Source organism: Silurus aristotelis (assembly GCF_946808225.1).
Source record: "Silurus aristotelis genome assembly, chromosome: 10".
NCBI lineage: Eukaryota > Metazoa > Chordata > Actinopteri > Siluriformes > Siluridae > Silurus > Silurus aristotelis.
Genome location: NC_139583.1, coordinates 29768155 through 29794358, shown reverse-complemented (window position 1 = coordinate 29794358; position 26204 = coordinate 29768155). Strand labels below are relative to the sequence as shown.

General features: G+C 38.6%; 1 protein-coding gene across 1 annotated transcript in view; it reads left to right on the top strand.

Moving 5' to 3' along the window:
* Positions 1 to 6259, top strand: part of luzp2 (leucine zipper protein 2) — a 112012-nt gene extending 105753 nt beyond the window's left edge. Inside the window, exons 10-12 of the mRNA XM_083553121.1 lie at positions 676 to 777; positions 3868 to 3942; positions 5153 to 6259. Of these exons, the coding sequence (XP_083409247.1) occupies positions 676 to 777; positions 3868 to 3942; positions 5153 to 5245 (270 nt within the window). The 3' untranslated portion in view covers positions 5246 to 6259. The remainder of the gene's footprint in view (positions 1 to 675; positions 778 to 3867; positions 3943 to 5152) is intronic.
* Positions 6260 to 26204: the final 19945 nt, after the last annotated feature.

Sequence of the window (26204 nt, the reverse complement as noted above, 5' to 3'; positions counted from 1 at the left end):
TGTTTCTATAGTAACGGCTCTTTTACTGGGACGTGTATCTATATTTCGTCTCCGGTCTCAAAACGTTCTGATGTCTCAAATACAAACGAGCCACAAACTTGGAGGCCCACAATTCTTCAGTTTGTATTCGGATGCAGGAGCATGAAATTTTGCCTTCACTCAAACTAGGAGACCCAAAACCTGTTCCAGCATGACGATGCCCCTGTGCCCAAAACCAGCTCCATGAAGATCTGCTTTCCATGAGTGGAAGATCTCCTGAACACCTTTAAGATGAATGGATCATGCTGACTGCACTTCAGGCCTCCTCATTTTCTCACCTACATCAGTACCTGTCGTTACTAACAGAATGAATCTCCACAAAATCTTTCGTTCTTTCATTTGTTCATTCATTCGTTCTTTTTTTTGTTTTATTCTTTCTTTCTTTCTTTCTTTCTTTCTTTCTTTCTTTCTTTCTTTCTTTCTTTCTTTCTTTCTTTCTTTCTTTCTTTCTTTCTTTTTTAGTTTATATATTTTTTTCGTTTTCTTTCTTTCTTTCTTTCTTTCTTTCTTTCTTTCTTTCTTTCTTTCTTTCTTTCTTTCTTTCTTTCTTTCTTTCTTTCTTTCTTTTTTTCTTTCTATTCTCTTTAGCTGCATGATTGCGCTGAAACTATCTTAATTTTTCCTCTTTGTTCTCAGGACATCCCAAAAGTCCCCCGGATCACAAGCAGCAGATCTCCAGCGCACTGGGAGCTGTCCAGGAGAGACACTACAGGAGTTAAAAACTGTCAGGTGCTGAAGGTAAACATTAAGTGCTGATGCTGGTATCATTTTAATGGACTTATAATCAGACTCTGCTGCTTATTGATTTTCAGGTGGTCTTTATTTAGCGTCAGTAATTCAGCTGTAAAAACCAAACCCCTTGTGTGGATCGACACAAATCGAGAGAAATTGACGTCTTTGTCCTGCAGCATGGGGAATTATTAGTGACGTGGACAGATGCGTGTGTCGCTGCTGAAAAGTTTGAGGGCAGATACTGAACTTGTTAAAAAGACATTTGTTTAGTCACGAACACTCGCTTGGGATTTATATTCGCACATTGTTCTGGGCGATGACAAATACCCTGCGTCTCACCCTGACAGGGGCTGATATGAGCTTTCCTCGTTGGTGAGGTTTAAAACAGAACGAGGAATCTGTATCAATATGTCACAGTGCAGACAGATACGGAGCAGCAGAACCGAGCCACGAGCAGAGAGCAGAGGAACGTAGCACAGAGGAGATCCGTCTCACTGAACAGTGACATGACGTTATCAACCACACTGTCAGAGTCGTGTCTAAGGGCCGCGTTCGAGACGAACTCCAATATTCACCTAAAAACAAAACTCCTCATAGTCACGCTCATGATCACGCACAGGTTTTCTGGATCTGCCAGTCTGGTTATGCACGTGACCTCTGGGGTTGCCAGATTTCTTTCTGAGACGGGGTTTGTGTAAAAGCGTCTAGTCGTCAGTTTTTAAAAACAATACCTGGGGAAAATAATAATTTTTTCTTTATTGTCAGATTTTCAAGACAAGACACAATTTATAATTAAAATTTGGGAACATTACTGACTTCTTTATTGTCAGATTTATAAAACAAAACACAACTAAAAATTAGGAAAATTAGAAACAACTGATATGAAACTTCAGCAGACTGTAAAAAAGCTTGTGATTCGGAACACAGTATCATTTTACATTTTATCATAATTAAAAAAGCATTTATAGAGTTCACGCTTCAGAGGTTGCCAGATTTTTGTCAAAGATGCGCTTATAAAAAGGGTTTTTACTTTAATGTCTCGAGCACAACATACAGGGAAGAATAGAGATAAACAGCACTGTGTCTTTACTGTCAAATTTATATGATGTGATATGAAAGTAGGAAAAAAAAATCTAATACACTGATGTAAAAATGATAAATCTAATCTTTTATAACAGTCTAATCTAACAAAATGGCGTCCTGATGACACTCCTTAATCAGCCATTAATCAAATAGCACTTGATCCAGCACATAGTTTTTTCTATTATTATTATTATTATTATTATTATTATTATTATTATTATTATTATTATTATTATTATTATTATTATTATATTTGGTGTGAAAGAGGCAGATGTAGAGGACAGGGGGGGTTTGGAGACGGATGATACGCTGTGGCGCCCCCTAATGGGAGCAGCTGAAAGAAGAAGAAAAAGACTATATTAATTTTATTAGAACAGTTTAACACAATGTATTTGATGTGGGATGATAAAAATCAAGGTTATGAAATACAGTATAGGGGCAAATGTTTCTGGACACTTGACTGTATATGCTTCCTTTTAAATCTCTCATCTCATTCCACATTTAGACTGAGCTCAACTCTTCTGGGAAGATGTTCCACTAGATTTTGTGGAGATTCATTCAGCCACAAGGGTGTTAGTAAAGTCAGGTAGTGATGTAGGTGAGAAGGTGAGGAGGCTCCTGGGGTGCAGTCAGCGTTCATTCATCCAAAAGGTGTTCAGTAGAAGCACTATAGAAGAAGATCTTCCACATCTTTTAAACCCATGGAAAGCAGATCTTCATGGAGCAGGCTGTGTGCACCAGGGCATCATCATGCTGGAGAGAAATGTTTTTTGTTAATTTGTTTTATTGAGGTGACGTTGATGTTCTTTCCTGTAAAAGAAAAACATTTCCCTAGAGCTCATTTACAGTTTTGTTTTCCTGATATGGTAAATAGCGAGCTTTTAGAAAACGATACGTATTTCATTTGTTTATCAGTGGAACCCCTGCGAACGAGCTGTTGCCATAGAAACGAAAATGTGTGTCAATACCAACCTATCATTTGCTGCTGCAGCCGTGCCTTTAGAACTGCATGCAAAAAATACTGTGCTGAGGTTGAGGGGAAAAAGAAGAAACAACCGCAGAGTGTGAAAAGTAGCTGGAATTGGACAAAAATTTACCATTTTATACCAATTAAGCAGAAACCACAAACTGGAAAAATAAACATTATTTATTTTGTTTGTTTATTTGTTCGTTTGTTCGGAGGTATACTATTATTTTCACAAAGTTGTAGACGTTCAGTTGTGTAGAACATCTTTGGATGCATTAGAATTACATTTACCTTTCACTTGAACTAGGAGACCTCAAACCTGCTCCAGCATGACAATACCCCTGTGCACAAAACTGTCTCCATGAATATCTGCTTCCCATGGGTTAGAGTGGAAGATCTCCTGCTATAGGGTTTTAAACCTATTGAACACTTTTGGGATGAATGTGAATTCTAACTGCACCCCAGGAACCTCCTCACCTTCTCACCTACATCAGTACCTGAATTGACTAACACCCTTGTGGCTGAATGAGCACAAATCGGACTCCGAAATCTAGTGGAACATCTTCCCAGAAGTGTGGAGGTCATTATAACAGCAAACAGGAAACTAAATGTTGAATGAGATGTTCAGAAAACACATACTAATCTTATGCAGGCGTGTCCACAAACATTTGGCTATATTTTAATTATATGTCAGTATGTGAATAAACTCAGATAAGTGATGCAGTTCATTTGGTCAAACACAGAATCTTGTAGTGAAAACAGAAAATGTTCTGCATTAGCAACCAGTAACCAGTGTTCCAGCAACCAGTAACCAGTGTTCCAGCAACCAGTAACCAGTGTTCCAGCAACCAGTAACCAGTGTTCCAGCAACCAGTAACCAGTGTTCCTGCAACCAGTAACCAGTGTGTATATATATATATAAAATGTCATAAAACTGTTTTAAAGAGTAGAAAACAACTATAAAACATGGATTAAATGGACCCTAAATATGAACTGTATAAATATAAAACTTGTTGTGTTTATTTTGAAATGTCCCGTTTTCACAGGTGGGGGCTGAATGTTTCCGCAATCAAACTGAGAGAACATCTGTGGAGAAAGCAGACCAACCTGCACACCAGCAGGTACACAAACAACTCTGAATAAATCAATCAATAAATTAGTTAATTAAGTAAGAAAGAAATGAGTAATAATAATAATAATAATAATAATAATAATAATAATAATAATAATAATAATAATAATATATTTCTTTATTTTCTTCTTCTCCTTTTTTTTCTTCTTATTATTATTATGAATATGTTTATTATGATTATTATTTTTATTATTATTATTATTATTATTATTATTATTATTATTATTATTTTTATTATTATATCAATAAAATGATAATAAAATAAGATAAATAATATTCAGAAGAAGAAGAAGAAGTTTGTGTCCATGATGAATGAGTGAATGAGACACTTTGAAACTCCATAAGCCTGACATAACTGTGTCATTAACACTACTTGTCGGTTTAAATCCAGTTGTTCAGCAGTGTCACAGTTTATTATATGTTTAAAGGCTATTATTCTTGTGTATATATATATATATATAAATATAAATATATAAATACAGATGACGTTTTGTTATTAAAACTTTTTGAGCAGCCAATCAGAAACGAGTATTGTTTGTAGACTTGATATATGTAAAACACTCCATATGAGGATGTTTTTTATAATAGTTCGATATGTTAGCTAGAACGGACTTAGCATGCAAATTAGCAGCCACGTGTTGCCATAGCGATCAGTTTTACTCTGAAGCGCTAATGTCACTGGATCGCTATATCCTGTTATGGCAGTTATAATAAGGATGGAGAAGATTCTGTCTGAAATATTCTCTAGAAATTATTTGCTATTTATTAAATCTTTTGTTTTATAGCGATGACCTCTGACTTATAACTATAAAGCATAAGTATTTGGACACTTGGATTTTCCAGCCAGGGTTCTTTACTAAACGGTTTGGGGGCAAACAATTGTATCAGATGTGTTTGGATGCTGTAGCGTAAAATTTAGCTTCACCTGAAGTAGGAGACTCGAACCTGTTCCAGCATGACAATGCATCTGTGCACAAATCAAACTCCATAAAGACCTGATTCATATGGGTTTGAAGTGAAAGGTCTCCTGCTTTAGACACACTTGTGGCTGAATAAAATCCCCCAAATCTCTATAAAATCTAGTCTAAAATCTTCCCAAAAGAGTGGAGCTTATTATAACAGCAAATGAAGATTAAACACTGAACACATCTTTGCTTCACTTCTCTAACGAGTTAATATTGTTCACTGTCCTTGTACAGCCGAGGAGCGTGGAACACACCGACGCAGAGACGCCTGTAAACAGCGTGAAGATGGACGGAGGAAAGAAGACACAGCTGGACAAACACGACTGAGACGCGAATAAAAACACAGCTGGACAAACACGACTAAAAGACTTGCCAGATTTTTCCGTGTGGTATCGGGTTTAATCAGTTTAACTCCCCTGACCTGTCACTCTCAGAGAATAGAAAGCACACACTCACACACACTCGCACACACTCACACACACTCACACTGATACACACAGACACACAGTGTAAGTATACCTGCAGTTGTAGAGAAGGAACCCCAAGAGTCCTAATTGGACCCGAGATTCAGCAGCTTAGTACAATGGCATGCACTCTAAACGTTTAGGTTTCACGTTTATAACCGTACTGGTCTTTCCTTTCTCTTTTTTTCCCACTTTCTTTCATAACACGTATGTTGCTTTATATTTTTTAATTTGTTTCCAATTTCTCCAGAGATCGTGAGCACCTTTTGATTTTGTGCAATCGGTAGTCAAGAACTTGGTGGACTTGCACCATGGCCCAGAGACGCATTCGCTCAAATACGTGAGCACCTGATTCGCTACGGTCTCGGATACGGTTCTCTGAATGCGAATAGAAGAAGGATGGATGTGAATCTGATGCTAGTAACACTGGTTCTGTGTTCAATTTTTCCAGTGTTGAAATTCCTCATAAACGCAGCAAGAACCGACAAAATGATCTGACAAAGATCTAAATGTAAAGAATTTTTTTTCTTCTTTTTTTGTGGTGGTGGTAGTTTTTACTTTACACTCTTCCCTTTTCTGTATTCTGAAGATTCTGAAGGCATAGTGGAAATGGAGGAAATGGAGGAAATTGAGGAAATTGAGTTGGCTGGCCAACTTTGATCACTGAGCAACCTGAAAGCTTTTGGTGCAAGAATTTAAAGAGAAAATAAAAAAAAATAAAACACAAAAAAACACAAAAGAACAAAAGAAAACAGACTCACAGTGAGTCGTCTCCCTGAGAATGATGTGCCATGCACTGAGGACTTAATCTACTGCTACGTGTCTCGGTTTCTCTACCTTCCTGTGTCCTTTCAATAAAACAGTGATTTTCACTAAATGTGTGAATAAATGATTTTTTTGTGGAGAAAAAAAAGGAAAAATAAGACTCATCACTTGTCCAAGAAAAGAATAAAGTAAAGAATAAAACACGCTTTTTTACGCTGTTACTGGAAATAACGTTCCAAAGTTTCCACGGAAATTGTTTTAATACATTTACAGTGCTTGTGTGATAGAAGAGTATCTGCAAGAATGAAAGGGAAAGTTTATAGGACTGTGGTGAGACCTGCGATGTTGTATGGATTAGAGACAGTGGCATTGAGTAAAAGACAGGAGGTGGAGCTGGAGGGAGCAGAGCTGAAGATGTTAAGGTTTTCATTGGGAGTGACGACGATGGACAGGATTAGAAATGAGTTTATTAGAGGGACAGCACATGTAGGATGTTTTGGTGACAAGGTGAGGGAGGCGAGATTGAGATGGTTTGGACATGTGCAGAGAAGGGACATGAATTATATTGGTAGAAAAATGCTGAAGATGGAGCCACCAGGTAGGAGGAAAAGAGGAAGGCCAAGGAGGAGGTTCATGGATGTGGTGAGGGAAGACATGCAGGTAGTTGGAGTAAAAGAGGCAGATATAGAGGACAGGGTGGTATGGAGACGGATGATCCGCTGTGGCGACCCCTAATGGGAGCAGCCGAAAGAAGAAGAAGAAGAAGACAGTGCATCGATTTTGTGTTATATGTAAGATTGTGAATAATTTCTATCACTTTAAAGTTACATTTAAAATGATAGATATCTTTATCTATTTAAAGTTACTTTTACAATTGTAGTGTTTTTATCCATTTAGATTTACATTCAATATTATAGATATTTTATCCCTTCAGATTTACAATTACTATTATAGAAATGTTATCCATTTAGAGTAACATTAAAGATTATATATACTTTTTATCTTTAACTGTGAGAATGCAGAACTCAATACAAGGTAATAAAACATGATGTTAGAGCACAGTACCCCCACCCCCACCCCCCAGTCCGGTCAGGGTTTTCATCCTCTTTTTGTTTCTGTTCAGTTCCTCCTTTAAAGTTTGGTGTTAGGTTTTAGCGTTGCTGGAGAAGCCTTAATGAGGCCAACAGAAGCAGAGCTGGAGATAATGAGCGCTTGTGCATTGAGGCTCAGCATTTCACGGTGCGAATGTAGAAACAGTCCGAGTAATAAAACATCTTCTTTCTTCAGTAAATCAGTGAGAGTGATAACTCCAGATGGTGAAGTGGGTGTCTGCCAACAAAACACAAACCATAGCTCTAATAAAGCAACAAACCATAAGGGGGTGTGAGTTTATGATCAGTAGAATAGATGTGAGATGTGAAGTGAAGTAAAAGCTCTTACCTGTAAATCCCTGTCACAGTCCTTAATAGAACAACAGAAGAACTCAATATGTAAATATAGGTGCAGCAGTAATTAGTGAGCTCAAGCACTGAGTGAGAAACAATACCTCCTTCAGCATCAAGTGGCAGCAGGTGGAGCTTTTATCTCCTGTCACTGCTCGCAACATACACACAATGCTAATCTTATACACACATGACGATGTCTCAGTCACAACTACTGTCACTGTTACTTCCTGTAGCTTTAAAGTCTGATTAAAAACAGTAATGAATGTCTACAAAATCAAACAGGGCCCAAAACCCATCTACCTCAAAGCAATAGTTTTTCCCCATATTGCACCATGCTTTCTTCACCCTCTACCACTCTCACTCATCCCTCCATCTTCTATCACTGCTCTACTGATCTCTTTCAATTCTACCACTGTTTTACAGCTTTCTCCATCTTCTACCACTGCTCTCCTGATCCATCATCTCCTACCACTGTATCACTCATCCCATAATCTTCTACCACTGTACTACTTATTCATCACCTTCTACTACTGCACCATTCATCCATCATCTTCTTCCACTGTAATGCTTATCCATCCATCTTCTACTACTGCACCACTAATACCATCTTCTACCACTGTGCTACTTCTACCACTGTACTACTCATCCCTCCATCATCTATTCAATTTCAATTAAATCCATGTTTATTTGTTTTGCGCTTTTAATAATGAACATCGTCTCAGAGCAGCTTTACACAGATAATGTGGTGATAAAGAATGAAGATGTTCTTTATAACTGTAAGTTTGTCCCTGATGAAAAAGTCGGTGGTGACTGAGGTGAAGGAAAAACTCCCTGGGATAGAATAAGGAAGAAACCTTGAGAGGAACCAGACTCAAGAGGAAACCTCATCCTCATCTGGGTTCCACCGGATCTCCATTTATTACAGATAAACGATGTTGAGGTGCAGTGATGGAGATCAGATACAAACTGTAGTCCTGAGTCAGTGTAGCAGACTGTTGACATTAACTACAGTCCAAATCCATCCTCAAAGCTCCTGTTTTGTTTATCTGTAATCTCTTCCTCAGGCTGTTGATGAGAAACATCTCCAGCTGCACTGAGTCGCCTCCAATCAAATAAATAACCATCTGCGGAGGGAAGAGGGGAAAGTGGTCACTGGTTCCTCAGGAGTATGTTTAACTCGACTGAGAGAGAGAGAGAGAGAGAGAGAGAGAGAGAGAGAGAAAGAGAGAGAGAGAGAGAGAGAGAGAGAGAGAAAGAGAGAGAGAGAGAGAGAGAGAGAGAGAGAGAGAGAGAGAAAGAGAGAGAGAGAGAGAGAGAGAGAGAGAGAGAGAGAGAGAGAGAGAGAGAGAGAGAGTGAGAGAAGAGAGATGACAGGAAGAGAAGAATATGGATTATTAAGTCTCCTAATTGTTGCATGAAAGTCAAGGAACATCAAGACTCTGGCAAGATTCTCTCTGGCAGCAGAAGTAAAAGGGAGAAGCAGAAGGAAACACAGACATGAGGATCTCTGAGATAAGAGACGACCCACCACACCACCATCAACAAACCTGAGTGAACGTGTGAGAGTGAGGAGACAACAGCATATAAATATCCCAGTTCACCAAACACTCCATATCCATGATCCCTCCAGATCTGCTCCTTTACCTCACAAAAACCTACTGACTAAAGACTCCACTAAATAAATATGTGTTCAGCTTCGACTTGAACACTGAGACTGTGTCTGAGTCCCGAACACTGATTGGAAGGTTGTTCCATAACTGTGGGGTTTATAGGAGAAGATTCTGCCCCCTGCTGGAGTCTTCATTATTTAAGGTACCAACAAATAGCCTGCACCTTTTGATTTAAGTAGGCGTGGAGGATCATCCTGGTACAGAAGTTTAGTCAGATACATCTTCTACCACTGCTTTAATGACTTCTTCACTGCACAATCTTCTATCACTGCTCCACTCATCCCTCTATCCTTTACCACTGCTCAATACTCCGTGTATTTTCTTCCACTGCTTTAATGATCTCACCATTTCTCAGGGTGCAGGAAAGAGATAAATCTTAAATCTTCTTTTTTTCTGTTCAGTTGTCTCGATTCAGAGCTAAATTTCTTTCTCACATCAAAGCAGAACATGGCCTCCTCCCTGCACAGGTGCTCTCGGACTTGTGTGTGGTTCTCACCTGCCTGAAGAACCTGCAGCGAAACACTACATGTATAAAAGTATGCTTCAGAAACAGAGCAGTTGTTTATTAAAGCACATTTGTGCAGAAGAGAATTCACTGCTTTTTCTTCCTTATAATAATAATCCTCTCACAGTTGAGATTCCAGGCTGCAGGAGACAAAATCATTGTGCAATTTAGGAACGGATCATTTGGCTGATGCACTGCTGTGCAAAGTTTCCCAAAAAGTTTCCCAAAAATAAACCTGCAGACAAAAACACTCAAACAAGGTGTAAAGAAAGTGTAATGAACGTGAAACATGATCAAACATTTCCGTAAGAAATACCAAGGTGGAGACGCCTGGCGTACGTGTCAGCTTTAATTCAGAGGAGACGTCAGGTCACAAAAAGTTTTTCATTCTTTTATTTTAACACTTTGAAACTTTTCTTTGAGTAATTAAGAGTAACATTGTTTCCTAGTGATTAAAAGTGTTTACCACCCAGGAAGGCAATCAGATCTAAGAAAAAAAAATCATAAAAAAGCTCTGTTTTTTAGACAAAGAAAAATAGGACATTTCTGGGATTTTATCAGTCAAGATAAATAAATCTAATGCGAAAGAAATACAACAGAGCTTCATTCAATATTCACTTAAAGTGCAGCAAAGCTTCACTTATTAACTTATGTCAGGCTTTTAACTTTATTGATAATAAAGTGCATCAACTTCATAAAAACCTTCATTAATTTTCCAAAGATTATGAGACTGTTACTGCATTTCTATCTAACAAAGCTGCATTATTCTCACTAAAACTCTCCACAGATGTTCTTCACTCGACTTCATCTCAGAGCAGTTCAGTAGGATTGAGGTGTGGTGTCTGGGCAGGTGGTTCCATGATAGATATCACTCCAGACGTCTGTCTGCTCTCTAAATAACAGGTACAGAACTCAGACGTGTTTATCGCTTCGGCTCATCGTCTTGTTGTACGGTGAAGTCGCTTCTGATGAGCCGCAGTCCAGACGGATGAAGTGTGAAATGAGAGCCATGTAGGTTCACTTTCACTTTCTGGAACCTTCCCTGCTTCAAAACAACCCCAAACCATTAAACCTCCACCTCCATGTGTGAGTGTGGGGGTGAGGGAGTCTGATTACATCTTCAGTCCTGTACTTATAATCGTCACAATGTTTCACACTGATACAAAGGTGATAAAATGTGAATTTAATGAAGTATATTCCTAATGAGCAAGTCATCTGCAACAGTGGCAATTAAACTCCCTGAGATGGTGTGAAAAGGGAACCTTGAGAGGAACCAGTCCTGCATGAAACTGGTTGGCACCAGATATCTATTCGTTATAGTTTGAATGTTGCTGAGGTGCTGCTTAGTGATCGGTCCTTCAATACACAACTGCTCATGAAAACTGCAGTTCCAAGCCATCCTCATAGTTCTTCTCCATGTGTCTGCTTCAACCAAGGAGCCCAAATCTGGTAGCCTTGGCATGATCTAATACATAAGTTCTTCTTTTAGAAACAAAAATGTCCCATTTGGACTCAACAGAACTTCCACTCTTTCACTCACTGTCACATTCTTGTGAACCTAAAACACTCAGTGTTTCTACACTTTTCTGTACTAAATTAATAGATGTTTTTGGACATGATTTGACCCTGATGTCTATCCATAAACCCAGAGTTTTTATCATCAATCAGAGTTTAAGAAGCTGCAATGAATTCAAAAGTGTAAGTTTTAATTTGTGCATCATCATTTCTGTATTATTTCCATCTTCTCTCTGGTGGCAGTTCAGTATTGGAACTGAAGGAAATGACAGGGTCGGTCTGCACAGCTGTGAGTCAAATGGTCCGTTAAATGACCTTTTACAGCCAAGTGACTAAATTATATTTCCTCCAATTCTATATTTCCGCATGCATTTTTTCCCCGTTAATAGCCAACATGGAAAAGCGAAACACTATGTTGTTTTAATTGCACTTGCAGGAGAATAACGTGATCATTAGCACGTGTTTGTATTGAACGTGGCTTTCCGTGTGTTAAGTGTTGAGTTCTTATAGTATTAAAAGTCAGCGGCGTAATCCTTCAGAAACGCTCGGTACACAATCAGAACCCGGCGGCTAATTCAACATTTACGCTAAATCTCCATCCTGCTGTAATCACACACTCGCTCGCTCGCTTCCATCACCTGATCACGCTGAGGCCTTGCTTTCGTGTTCGGTATCAATAAAAACACAGGAAAAACAAACAAGAGAAAATCAGTGTTTTTCACTTTCTTTTGCCGCACAATTTCATTTTTATTGGGAAAAAAATATATAAAAATATCGAAAATATATTTTCAACACAAAAAAAGTTCTAAATATTTGTGAAAATTCACCTCTGCAGTACATGTTTCCCTCTCTCTCTTTATTCCCTTAATTTCTCTTTATCAATCACTCTTTCTTTCTCAATTTCACCCCATTTCTCTCGTCATCCCTCCATCCTTTCTGTCACTCCGTTTTATCTCTCTCCATGGCTCCATCTCTTCATCTCATTCATCTTCATCTTATTCAGTCACATTTCACTCCATCTCTTTTCTTAAACACCATTATATACTATCTGTTTTTCTGTCAGAGAGATAAAGAGATGAAGAACTCCATCGTCTTGTTGTGAAGTCGCTTCCGATGAGTCCAGACAGAACTGCATGGTGATGAAATGTGGAATAGGAGACATGTTGGTTCACTTTCACTTTCCGGAATCTTCTCTGCTCCAAAACAACCCCAACCCATGAAACTTTCACCTCCATGTGTGAGTGTGGGGGTGAGGGAGTCTGAGCACATCTCTCCTGTTCTCCTTCTTACACAAGTTCTTCTGTTGTTTTTTCCAAGTTTGTTGCATAGAAACTGAAGGAACATATGTGTCTCTTAGAAAGACTCCATGTTTCTGCACTTCTGACAGCCACTGTACATTTATGACACTTAATCCAGAATGACTTGAGAGCAGTTCTTTGAAGTCTCTCGATAAATACATCCTCAAACTGGTTCACTCGGTCACGGAATGAGAAAACCGTCACTCTATAAACTCTTTCGGGGAAGTCATGTAAAAAGAAAACCACACAGGATAAAAATAAAACCCTGGAACATTATTCTGACTGGTTTGCTGTCTGACACACTTTCACTGGGTCTCTAAAACGAGGTTGTGACCCAATCTGAGACCCATCAGGTCTTTAGCTGTTTCCCATGTTGTGCTCGTTAATGAACACAGAAATAATATTTTATTAATGAGACATAAAAACTACATGAGAGAAATGTTTATGTTAAATTAAAGAATGTGATTTCTAAACATTTGTGCATAAAAATTACAAATAACTCTGAAGGTCAGAAATATTAGGAACATCAGGGAGGTAGACACTGTAGCATAGCTGTAGCAATCCCATTACATGAGCTCCATGAAGACATGGTTGTTGGTGTGAAGGTTGGACTAGAAGAACCTGTACAGAGCACTGAGCTCCTCAACCTTATCAACCCAACTAAACATCTTTGAGATGAACTGAACATGGAGACTGCTACCTTCCTTCAACATCAATGTCTAATCGCACTAATGCTCTTGTAGATTAATGATCACTAATCAGCACAATGAGACTGAACCTCCTCAATTGAAATTCTTCTTCTTCTTCTTTCAGGCTGCTCCCAACCACCTGCATGTCTTCCCTCAACACATCCACAAACCTTCTCTTTGGCCTCCTTCTTTTCCTCCATCCTCAGCATTTTTCAACCAATATACCCCATGTTCCTAATGAAAATCTCTGCATCTTTAACTCTGCCACTTCCACCTCCACCTGTAGCTCCACCTCCACCTCCAGCTCCACCAACAGCACCAACTCCAGCTCCAGCTCCACCTCCAGCTCCACCTCCATGTTTAACTTCAGCTCCACCTCCAGCTCCACCTCCAGCACCAGCTCCACCTCCAGCTTCACCTCCAGCTCCACCTCCAGCTCCATCTCCAGCACCAACTCTAGCGCCACCTCCAGCTTCAACTCCAGCTCCACCTCCAGCTTGACCTCCAGCTTGACCTCCAGCTACACCTCCAGCTCCGTCTTTTTGTCAAAACCTCGTCAATGGAAATATTTAACATTTTTCTGACATGGCTGCAGTGTTTAGTTTTCTTTGTTTAAGAGAATATCAAACAAATCATATGCAAATGTCTGAGTAAGAGTCCGCACCAATGGGATTTTTATGGCTTTTATATCAGTGGTGTTTTTAAATAAATAAATAAATAAACTTCCACAGATTTATTTCACGGAATTCATTAATGACTTTAATTGCTGTTTTGTGCTCGCAGCTCGATGATTTCCTGATTGGAGCTCAGCTTTTACCAACACCGGCTTCGACTTCTAATCATCAGAGATTCTTTATTTATTCATTTGTTTGTTTGTTTTGAATTTATTTATGTTTCTTTAATAATTTAATTAAATATTGTAATTAGTTGTCCATTAATGTCAGAAATCCTGAGTGGTCTAAGTTGCCAAATTAAAGGTCTGGAATACCTGCGTATTCTGGTCTCAACATGAAGGTGTGGGTTCAAATCCCATTTGTGACATTTGTTAGATGCCTTAAACAGAGACAATTGTACAATGATCTCATTTATAGAACTGAGAAGTTGAGGGTTAAGGGTCTTGCTTAAGGGCCCAGCCAATGCAGCTTAATGGTGGTTGTATTTGAACTCACAACCTTCAGGTCAGGATCCCAACATCTGAACCATTGTGCTGACAGACATCTTTTGATTTTTTTGACCAGTGGTAGCTCAATGGTTAAGACTCAGGTTTAAGTTGGGGGTTCAAGCCCCAAAACCATCACGCTGCCACTGATGGGCCCTTGAGCAAGGCCCTTAAAATAAATAATAATTTCACTGTGCTGTTTTGTTTATGCGAGAAATAACACGCCTCATTCTTCCTGAGGCAGAAATGACTTTTCTCAATAAAGTAAAGTGACTGTGTTTGTGGTGTTTATTTATATTCACACTCTTGATAAGGATGAGGATGGGTTCCCCTTCTTAAGTCTGGTTCCTCTCAAGGTTTCTTCTTCATACCTTCTAAGTTGGAAGTTTTTCCTTCACCACAGTCGCCTCAGGTTTGTTAATCAGGAATAAATACACATAATTCACTTATATTTACATTTTTATTCTATAATTCTAACATCATGTGTAGTGAAAACTGCTATAGAAATAAACTTAGATTAAATTCATAATTTTATTAAATAATGAATTCTGCTATTTTGTGTATTGGTTTAATTGTTGTACAATTTTATTATTATTACAAAATAATTCTTCACTATTAAACATCTACTCAGAGCTGTAACGTCTCTGTGTTCACCGCCTCTCGCTAAAGCTGTGTTGAGTTGTGCGTTTTGTGTTATCATGTGTTCATTTGTGTCTCACCATGTACTTTATATGTCTGAAATGAAAATAAAAGCCACCTGATTTGATTCCGGTTTTCTTAATAGATATTACTTTTTGCTTAATATATAGATATAGATATAAAAATGTATTATTTAGTACGTAATAAATATCTTCTTAAAGCAATAATATATAGTTTTTTTTATTAATCAATTATGTAATTAATCAATAAATTACCACATTGATCCATTATTTAACCACTTAACGAATTTATTTGTCAATCATTCATTCATTCATTTTCTCCCGCTTATCCGTAATTCGGGTCGCGGGGGCAGCAGTCTAAGCAGACCCCCGCCTTCGACTGCTGCCCAATCATCACAGCACCGTCCCTTACGGTCCCTCCTGCAGGTGGTGAGCCCACGGGAAGGCGGCCCCACATCACTCCGACGTCACAGACCTTGATATTTCCCTCGTAAGGGACCCCCGGAGCATAGAGAATTAAGGGCCTTGCTCAAGGGCCCAAGAGTGGCAGCTTGGCGATACCGGGGCTTGAACCCCAGACCTTCCGATCGGCAACCCAGCGCCTTAACTGCTGGAGCCACCACTCCCCCTATTTTTTGTCAATCAATTAATTGTAATTGATAATTAATTGATTTGATTTACATTTCTCACCAGATGTTGCTTTTCATTTTCGATCTCAAGAATATATAAATGTTACTTGTTTATATGGTTATCGATTATTAGATTTGATTAAATGTGATTTCATTCTGCTTTACTGTAACTGTGCAGAGCAGATCTACAAGAGCTACAAGTGCATCTGAGCGTCAAACCAAAAGCACCTGATATGTACAGGTCTGAGATCAGAAACAGGTCATTGGTTTCTCTCCAGATGTGTTACTAAAGGATTTTATACTCAGAATAAAATTATATATCAACATATTATTACTTCTTCTCAAAGAACACATTAATGCTTTTCAGTATTTTATTTATTTTTATTTATTTATTTCTTTTTTTATGGATTATTTATTTATTTTGTAGCATTTTTTTCTATCTTATTTTACATATGAACACAGTTTTATTTTTTTTATCTTGAAACTACACACACACAAACACAAACACACACACACACACACACACACACACACACACACACACACACACACACACACACTTTTTCAAATCACACAGAAACTTTTTTTAATCCGCTCCCTGTTATTTCTATCTGTTGTTATTTTCATTTTTTCCTTCTTTCTCTCCAGATGTTACTCCAAATTACAGCGCACATGACTACAACTTCTTTTTCTTCCTCTCTTTCTTTCTTTTCTCCACCACTTTACATACATGGCGAATACTGCTGTTTGTAAACAGCGTTCATGATGCAAGTCTGCACTCAAATTGTGCTTATTAGTGGAAATATGAAAATCTAATTATCAGACTGCAGCCTCATTAACAGCCAAAAAATACATCACATGCAATAATTTTCACACACACACACACACACACACACACACACACACACACACACACACACACACACATGAAAGCATTGGGAAACGCAACAATGATAAATCGCACTAATAAGCAACAGGTGAGGATAATCAACTACCATGGCAACAGGAAACCCATATAAGGAATGCAGATTGCCAGTGTGTGTGTGTGTTTAAACCTTGCAGCCTCATTTACATGATTTACAAACGTGTGTAAAAACTGTTTTTTTTTCCCCCTTCACATATCTTCAATCCTTCATTTCTAACTTTAGCACCTCCCCTAACCATCTTTCGTTCAGAGTCAGTACACAGAATGAAATAAATACCCAGCGTCTCTGCTTACAGCTCGGTCTGCTGTGTCTGAGCAGATCTGCAAATTCGTTTATTTTTTCCTGCTTCTGATCTGCGCATTCCATCTGTTGCTTCTGATCTTTCGTTCGTTCTGCAGCATTATGGAAAAAAAACATGTGGTGTTTGCAGTGTGTTACGGGATCGCAAACCCAAGCAGCCTTTTCTTTTTCAGTGTAACATACGGTTAATTCCATAAATTCTTAACCTCTTCAAGAGAAAGAAAGAAAGAAAGAAAGAAAGAAAGAAAGAAAGAAAGAAAGAAAGAAAGAAAGAAAGAAAGAAAGAAAGAAAGAAATGTGCATGTGTCGGTGTTGATGAATGGACAAACATTTCTTTGCATATGATTATGTGCTTCTTTTTGAACATTACATTCCACATTTAGTTCCCATTTGCTCTTATAATGAGCTCCACTCTTCATGGGTCATCGTCCCATGGGTCGCAGATCTTCATGGGTCATCGTCATGCTTGACCAGGCTTTGGGTCTCCTAGTTAAAGTGAAGGGAAAATTTCATGCTACAGCATCTAAAGACGTCCTGTAGAATTGTGTCTCCAACTTTGTAGTAACAGTTTGGGGAAGAACGACATACGGCTGGAAAAGTCAGGAGTCTCAATACTTTTATTAGTCATAAATGTGGTGTATGTATTGTTATTTAAGATAAAGTGAGCTGTTAGATGAGTGCGTTTCAGTTTATCCTTCACACAATAAAATAAAACAACAAACACAAATTACTTTGCATGCATTAATAATAATAAATAATCATTAATAATACATTATTAAAAAAAAAGGAAAGAAAGAAAAGCAGGGAAGTGACTCTACTATGAATACCAGGAACTTTCACTTCACAGATATTGACATGTCTCACTAAATACTCAGAGCCCAAAGAGCTTCAATAAATATTAATTGCAGTTTAATGATAATATTTATTAATTGAAATGTGGTTTATTTAGAGTTCATAGTCAACGAGGGTTTAATGAGCAACAACCAAGCGACCCACTGATCTCTGTCCAGGATCAGTCACTGGGTGAAATACAGAAGAAAAACTGATATGAAATCCTACTTCCAGCAGCCTATTGACCTTTCAGGACCTTGAGAGTCAAATAAGTAGGAAGTTCATGAGTTCACCAAATAAAGTGCATTTAAGTCAAGATGAGGTCAACCAGCAATCTGAAGTAACGTCGCAAATCCGGCCTCATCTGCTCACGTTGGACATCTTAACTTTAAAACTCGCATCGCCATGGAAACAAGAGTCTTCATGAACCTTCACTCGATCAAATCTCAAGGACAAAAGCAGACAGAAAATGATGAGCAGCCTGCTTTTTTATCTGCGCGACGAGTCGGCGTGTGGGAGAGAATACGAGGTGCAGCGTAATCTTAATTACACCAGCTAAAGAAGGCAAAGTCACATAATCAGTGAAGAAGGGTAGAGAGAGGGCAGGAATAAAACCTTCACAGTAAGCAGGAGATCCAAAGCAAATACAGGAGCAGCTGAAGAGCAACATGAAAGCTTGGAATTATAGATAAGAACTGGAAATGATCTGGAATTGAAGATATTTGATGTCAAACCTTCAAAACAGACCTTCATCAGATGCTTATTTAAAAAGATATGAACAAAGAATTAACTAAAAAGGTGTGCAGAACATCTACCATCACCTATATATATATATATATACTCTATTATATGAACAAAAGTATCAGGACACCTGACTTTATCAGCCACATGTGTTTCTTCTACAAACTTTTGGAAGCACACAGTTGTCTTTGGATGCAGGAGCATGGAATTCTCCCTTTACTTAAACTAGAAGACCCAATCCTGCTCCAGCATGACAATGCTCCCGTGCACAAAGCCAGCTCTATGAAGATCTGCTTTCCATTGGTTGGACTGGAAGATCTCCTGTTATAGATCTACTAACACCCTTGACACTATATTAATTTCAACAAACCTCCACAAAGTCTAGTGGAACATCTTCCCAGAAGATTCGGAGCTTGTGATAACAGCAAATGGAGACTAAATAAGGAATGGGATGTTCAGAAATCTCATGGTCAGGGGTCTACAAACATTTGGCTATACAGTGTATTCAAATAATAAAGCAATTTGGCAAATTTCCTTAAGAAATGCATCAAATACAACCTGAATCAGGTTTCACATGAAGGACTATGATATCTTTTGTAGTCTTCTCAAACTGTGTGCTGAATATAAACAGCGAGGCAGACGGTAAAAAAAAGCAGCTACGTTTTACCTTCATTGCTTTTCTGAAAAAAATTCACAGCAGATGAAGACGATTTTACACTCAACTGCACAAGAGCACTCTGGGAACAAAAAGTATTTTATTTGATTTCATTTGGCTTAAATGGACCATTAACGCTCTGCTACGTCTCTGTATGAAGTAAAGAGGTGCGAGATTATTTAATTATTTTAACAATCTAAACATCGGCCGCTTCGGAAGGGATTTTCTCCTGCACTTATATCTGCTGTAAATAAAATGGAAATAGAAGCCACGCTTAAGGGGTAAACTCCTGAACTCCATCAGAGCTCTGGGTTGCGCATTCTGATGCTACCAGATCCCAGTCAGTTAGCGTCGAGTCGGATCAGTCGGGCGGAGCGTCGCAGAAGAAATCTGTTTAGACTCGTTTCCAGGATGCTGCTGTAGCCGTCACTTCCTCCATCCATCATTCAGATGTGTGGAGTTTCCACGCTGCATTCAACCCTCAGGTTCAGCAAGAAGAAACGTATGAAACAGTACTCAGATTTATCAGCTTAATTTTAAAGATGTTGGATCAGTTGGTTATGAGTTCCAATCCCAAAAACAACAAGCTGCTATGGTTGTGCCCTTAAACTGTAACTGCTGAGATGTTCAGCATATATGAGTTAGTTGTGAGTGACTCTGATGAAGTTTTCTGTGTGTACCTCTGTGTTGTGTGTGTAGCTCTGTGTTGTGTATGTAGCTCTGTGTTGTGTGTGTAGCTCTGTGTTGTGTATGTAGCTCTGTGTTGTGTGTAGCTCTGTGTTGTGTATGTAGCTCTGTGTTGTGTGTAGCTCTGTGTTGTGTGTGTAGCTCTGTGTTGTGTGTGTAGCTCTGTGTTGTGTGCGTAGCTCTGTGTTGTGTATGTAGCTCTGTGTTGTGTGTGTAGCTCTGTGTTGTGTGCGTAGCTCAGTGTTGTGTGTGTAGCTCTGTGTTGTGTGTGTAGCTATGTGGTGTGTTTGTAGCTCTGTGTTGTGTGATGTAGCTATGTGTTGTGTGATGTAGCTATGTGTTGTGTGTGTGTGTAGCTCTGTGTTGTGTGTATGTAGCTCTGTGTTGTGTATGTAGCTCTGTGTTGTGTATGTAGCTCTGTGTTGTGTATGTAGCTCTGTGTTGTGTGTGTAGCTCTGTGTTGTGTGTATCTCTGTGTTGTGTATGTAGCTCTGTGTTGTGTGTAGCTCTGTGTTGTTTGTAGCTCTGTGTAGTGTGTGTAGCTCTGTGTTGTGTGTAGCTCTGTGTTGTTTGTAGCTCTGTGTAGTGTGTGTAGCTCTGTGTTGTGTGTGTAGCTCTGTGTTGTGTATGTAGCTCTGTGTTGTGTGTAGCTCTGTGTTGTTTGTAGCTCTGTGTAGTGTGTGTAGCTCTGTGTTGTGTGTGTAGCTCTGTGTTGTGTATGTAGCTCTGTGTTGTGTGTAGCTCTGTGTTGTTTGTAGCTCTGTGTAGTGTGTGTAGCTCTGTGTTGTGTGTGTAGCTCTGTGTTGTGTATGTAGCTCTGTGTTGTGGTAGCTCTGTGTTGTTTGTAGCTCTGTGTTGTGGTAGCTCTGTGTTGTGTATGTAGCTCTGTGTTGTTTGTAGCTCTGTGTAGTGTGTGTAGCTCTGTGTAGTGTGTAGCTCTGTGTTGTGTGTAGCTCTGTGTTGTCTGTAGCTCTGTGTAGTGTGTGTAGCTCTGTGTTGTGTGTGTAGCTCTGTGTTGTGTATGTAGCTCTGTGTTGTGTGTAGCTCTGTGTTGTATGTAGCTCTGTGTTGTGTGTGTAGCTCTGTGTTGTGTGTAGCTCTGTGTTGTGTATGTAGCTCTGTGTTGTGTGTAGCTTTGTGTTGTCTGTAGCTCTGTGTAGTGTGTGTAGCTCTGTGTTGTGTGTGTAGCTCTGTGTTGTGTATGTAGCTCTGTGTTGTGTGTAGCTCTGTGTTGTATGTAGCTCTGTGTTGTGTGTGTAGCTCTGTGTTGTGTGTAGCTCTGTGTTGTGTATGTAGCTCTGTGTTGTGTGTAGCTCTTTGTTGTTTGTAGCTCTGTGTAGTGTGTGTAGCTCTGTGTTGTGTGTAGCTCTGTGTTGTTTGTAGCTCTGTGTAGTGTGTGTAGCTCTGTGTTGTTTGTAGCTCTGTGTAGTGTGTGTAGCTCTGTGTAGTGTGTGTAGCTCTGTGTTGTGTGTGTAGCTCTGTGTTGTGTGTAGCTCTGTGTTGTTTGTAGCTCTGTGTAGTGTGTGTAGCTCTGTGTTGTGTGTGTAGCTCTGTGTTGTGTATGTAGCTCTGTGTTGTGGTAGCTCTGTGTTGTTTGTAGCTCTGTGGTGTGTGTAGCTCTGTGTAGTGTGTGTAGCTCTGTGTAGTGTGTAGCTCTGTGTTGTGTGTAGCTTTGTGTTGTCTGTAGCTCTGTGTAGTGTGTGTAGCTCTGTGTTGTGTGTGTAGCTCTGTGTTGTGTATGTAGCTCTGTGTTGTGTGTAGCTCTGTGTTGTATGTAGCTCTGTGTTGTGTGTGTAGCTCTGTGTTGTGTGTAGCTCTGTGTTGTGTGTGTAGCTCTGTGTTGTGGTAGCTCTGTGTTGTTTGTAGCTCTGTGTAGTGTGTGTAGCTCTGTGTTGTGTGTGTAGCTCTGTGTTGTTTGTAGCTCTGTGTTGTGTGTAGCTCTGTGTAGTGTGTGTAGCTCTGTGTAGTGTGTGTAGCTCTGTGTTGTGTGTGTAGCTCTGTGTAGTGTGTGTAGCTCTGTGTTGTGTGTAGCTCTGTGTTGTTTGTAGCTCTGTGTAGTGTGTGTAGCTCTGTGTTGTGTGTGTAGCTCTGTGTTGTGTATGTAGCTCTGTGTTGTGGTAGCTCTGTGTTGTTTGTAGCTCTGTGTTGTGTATGTAGCTCTGTGTTGTGGTAGCTCTGTGTTGTTTGTAGCTCTGTGGTGTGTGTAGCTCTGTGTTGTTTGTAGCTCTGTGGTGTGTGTAGCTCTGTGTTGTGTATGTAGCTCTGTGTTGTGGTAGCTCTGTGTTGTTTGTAGCTCTGTGGTGTGTGTAGCTCTGTGTTGTGTGTGTAGCTCTGTGTTGTGTATGTAGCTCTGTGTTGTGGTAGCTCTGTGTTGTTTGTAGCTCTGTGGTGTGTGTGTAGCTCTGTGTTGTGTGTGTAGCTCTGTGTTGTGTATGTAGCTCTGTGTTGTGGTAGCTCTGTGTTGTTTGTAGCTCTGTGGTGTGTGTGTAGCTCTGTGTTGTGTGTGTAGCTCTGTGTTGTGTATGTAGCTCTGTGTTGTGGTAGCTCTGTGTTGTTTGTAGCTCTGTGGTGTGTGTAGCACCAGTGTTGTGGAGAAATGTTGTATTATGTCACTGCACTGGTTCAGATTGATTTGGTTGAAATGAAATGCAGCTTCTTGACTGTAAAAGATGAACTGATGATGATGAATAGTATAAATTGATGTTTGCTTCTTGATAATAAAGTAAAACACATGAGGTTGAGCTGAAACACACCACACCACCGCACTGATGATTATTTTACTGTAACTGCGTCACATGAAGGGTTTTTATTCCTCTCTTTTCTTCCTACTTTCATGTTGCAGTAGAAAACGTGAGAAGGTTTTAATTTGAGTCTGTTATAAAGGCACAGGTTTTATTAGAAAGCTGCTGTTTACATGTGGGATGTTAAACTTACAGATCTTTTTGCTTTAAAACACTGAAACTGTGGAGGGAAAAAAATCAGAACTCTGAGCGCTGGAACATTTTTCTTTTCTGTTATAATGGCATTGAATTAAATCCATTACACACCTGACATGTACATTTCTGCAAGTTAGTCAGTGACAGAATTCAATTTGGTTCAATGTCAGGAGCAGAATGGAGTCTCATTTTACTCAGAGCATACGGTGAAGCTGCTCCAACGTAAGAGAGAGCAGGAATTCTCTCGTTCCACAGATGTTACTCAGCATGAAATGAAACTCTAAATGCATAAAAAGTACCCTAATGAACAAAGAAATTACTATTGAATTTAAGCAACACATTTAAAGGTTATTCACAGTAGGAATAAGACAGGCCACGCCCACTAGAGACAAATATTAAGATCATTTCCATTTGGCACATTTTTTATTTGTTCTATCTATCTATCTATCTATCTATCTATCTATCTATCTATCTATCTATCTGTCTGTCTGTCTGTCTGTCTGTCTGTCTGTCTGTCTGTCTGTCTGTCTGTCTGTCTGTCTGTCTGTGAATTTATTCCTTTTTTTTTTTTTTTTATTTGTTTGTTAATTAATTGCTTTTTAAAGACATTAACTGGCTGGTTAATGATCCATTTTCAAACAATTCATGCATTTTTTGTGTTTTATTTTATTTGTCACTCATTATTCATTTATTTATTTGTTTGCTATTTCATGACTAAATTTAACAGTGTTTATTTAACAGTGTCAATTTAACAAAAAAACTTTTCTCTAAATGTCATGAAAAAAAAAACATTTTTCTTTAATTTTAAATTAAAGCTACATGCATGGTATAAATATTTTTATTTGAGTGTCGAAATAAACAGAATCAGAATGTATTTAATGATGGAGACGTTACAGCACTTTTGTAAGTTGCTCTGAAATGAAGCCAAACAGCTACAAATATAAATATAAATATATAAGTAAATATTATTCTTGATTATTTTTATTATTTTAACCGCTGGTGGCTCCGGTTAAGGCGCTGGGTTGCCGATCGGAAGGTCTGGGGTTCAAGCCCCGGTATCGCCAGGCTGCCACTCTTGGGCCCCCTCTGTGCTCCGGGGGTCCCTTACGAGGGAAATATCAAGGTCCGTGACGTCGGAGTGACGTGGGGCCGCCTTCCCGTGGGCTCACCACCTGCAGGAGGGACCGTAAGGGACGGTGCTGTGAGGATTGGACAGCAGTCGAAGGCGCGACCCGAATTACGGATAAGCGGGAGAAAATGGATGAATGAATGAATGAATTATTTTATTTAAATATTTCTTCTCATTTGAAATTACACTTAATAAAAATTGAATCATTTATTTTTACACAAATGAACAGAAAGTAAAATGCAATTCATTTGGTGACGTACATTAGAACGACTTTAGTTTATAATATTATTTATTTATTTTTGATGTGCTGGACTCTGTCCTCTGACTGTAGTAAATACGGGAATTACAGCACTAAGCCTCTCCAATTGGAGAAGATTAAATTAAGTAAAGATTTTTTTCTACACTGAACCCTGAATGCTTTGAGGATTTTCTTTGGGGAATATGGAATGTATTAATAATAAACGCTTCACAGATTTCACCCAGAACCACAATTACAACTCTGGCTGGTGTTTTCGCTTTTGGAAATTGGTTCCTACCTCAACGGCGTCTGGGATTAAATACAGATTAAACAATATCCAGTTCATATAGAGCTTTAATGTGGAAGTGTACAGTTTATAAAAAAGATGATTTATATAAATTACAAAGATGTAAATAAAAAAATTAATCTCACATTTATAAAAATAAAACATTTAAATATGTATTATATACATAATTAATTAATACAAATAGGCATTTAAGTAAAATTGGGGCTTTTAATGGTATCTTTAATGTAATAGACACTATATTGATATTTTTTTCTTTCTATCAGAAGTCTGTTCGATCATTAGCAGTAAATTCGGCTCATCAGTGTTACGGCTGTGTGTCGTCTTGCATATAAACAGCAAACATTACTGGTGCTTTATAGCTTTAGGTTTGTTCCAAGCCAAAGCAATAAACCAAACCTCAAGTGATCTGTTCAACACAAATCTAACACAAAATACACAAAATACACATCAGACAAATAGCACAAAAAAAACATTTTTCCAGTTATTAGTAAAAACACCAGTGCACATAAAATCCCAACCTCCAAACAAAAAATGCTGCCAGAAACAAACTGTTTCGATTCAGCAGAAACAAAATCAAACTGAAAACCAAATAAATTATTTTGCAGATAAGACGAGTCTTTAAAACACTTCACTTTCTCGTCAAGCTCCATAAGAAGTGACCTAAGAAGCTGATTGAGACTCAGAGAGAAAAATCACCAACATCAACAAAAATGGAGGCCATAAAACTGCACCATCTCCTACTCTACAAATCAGTGGGTTGAAGAACACCTGGATGGAACTCAACACTGCATAACATCACTACAGAGCCTGGAGACAAGGAGAATCTTCTTGTTTCTATATTTCCTTAATTTTGATTCAATCAAACACTTTCTCAAAACTTTTCACTTTCATTTCAAGATGGTGAGTTTCATACCTTCATTTAGATCAGGAGAAGATCCTGGTGAAGGAACGAGTGTTAATTGTGGATTTAACATGAGTAAGAACAGGAATTGTTTTGTATTGATATTTGGATTGGAAGATCATGAGTTTAAATCCCAGCATCTCTAAATTTCCACTGCTGGTTCCTTCAGCAAGGCCCTTAACCCTCACCTGCTCAGTTGTATCTGATAAATGTAAATGCAAACATGTTCATATGTTTATTTTATGGGTTTAATTTTGAAATGTTGCAAAAAAAAAAAGAAAAAAAGAAATGTAAAGTATGCAATATTTCCTGTAATCCATTTAGTACAAATCCTCCAACATAATAATTGTATATACAGGGTGATGTCCACAAAATGAGCAACAGAGAATCCAGAAATATATTTATCAATAAATAAATAAACACCACATGCTCATGAATCAGAAATCCATCTGGCCTGATCTCTGCCTCCCATTTTCTCGAATCTATAAGCATGTATAAGATGTTTAGCCTCCTTCAATTCAATCTAGAAAATTTTCCCTCATGTTTTCCAGAGAATACAGTATAGTCCTGAGATTTGAGTAACGGCAGACAATGTGCTGTTTATGGAACATTGTTCTTTCATTGTGTTCACATCCCTGAAATAAAAAGGATTTTACAGTATATATATATATATACATACATAAAAACAGTACAGTGTAGAGTTTTGTCTGAACGACATCTCGTGAACCAACCCTACGTGTGATGAAAACGGATATCCGTATGCTGGTCATTAATAATCTCTGCCCTTGCAAAAGATTAAATGAAGCTTCATGTGTGCAGCTTGTTCATTCTGCTGGT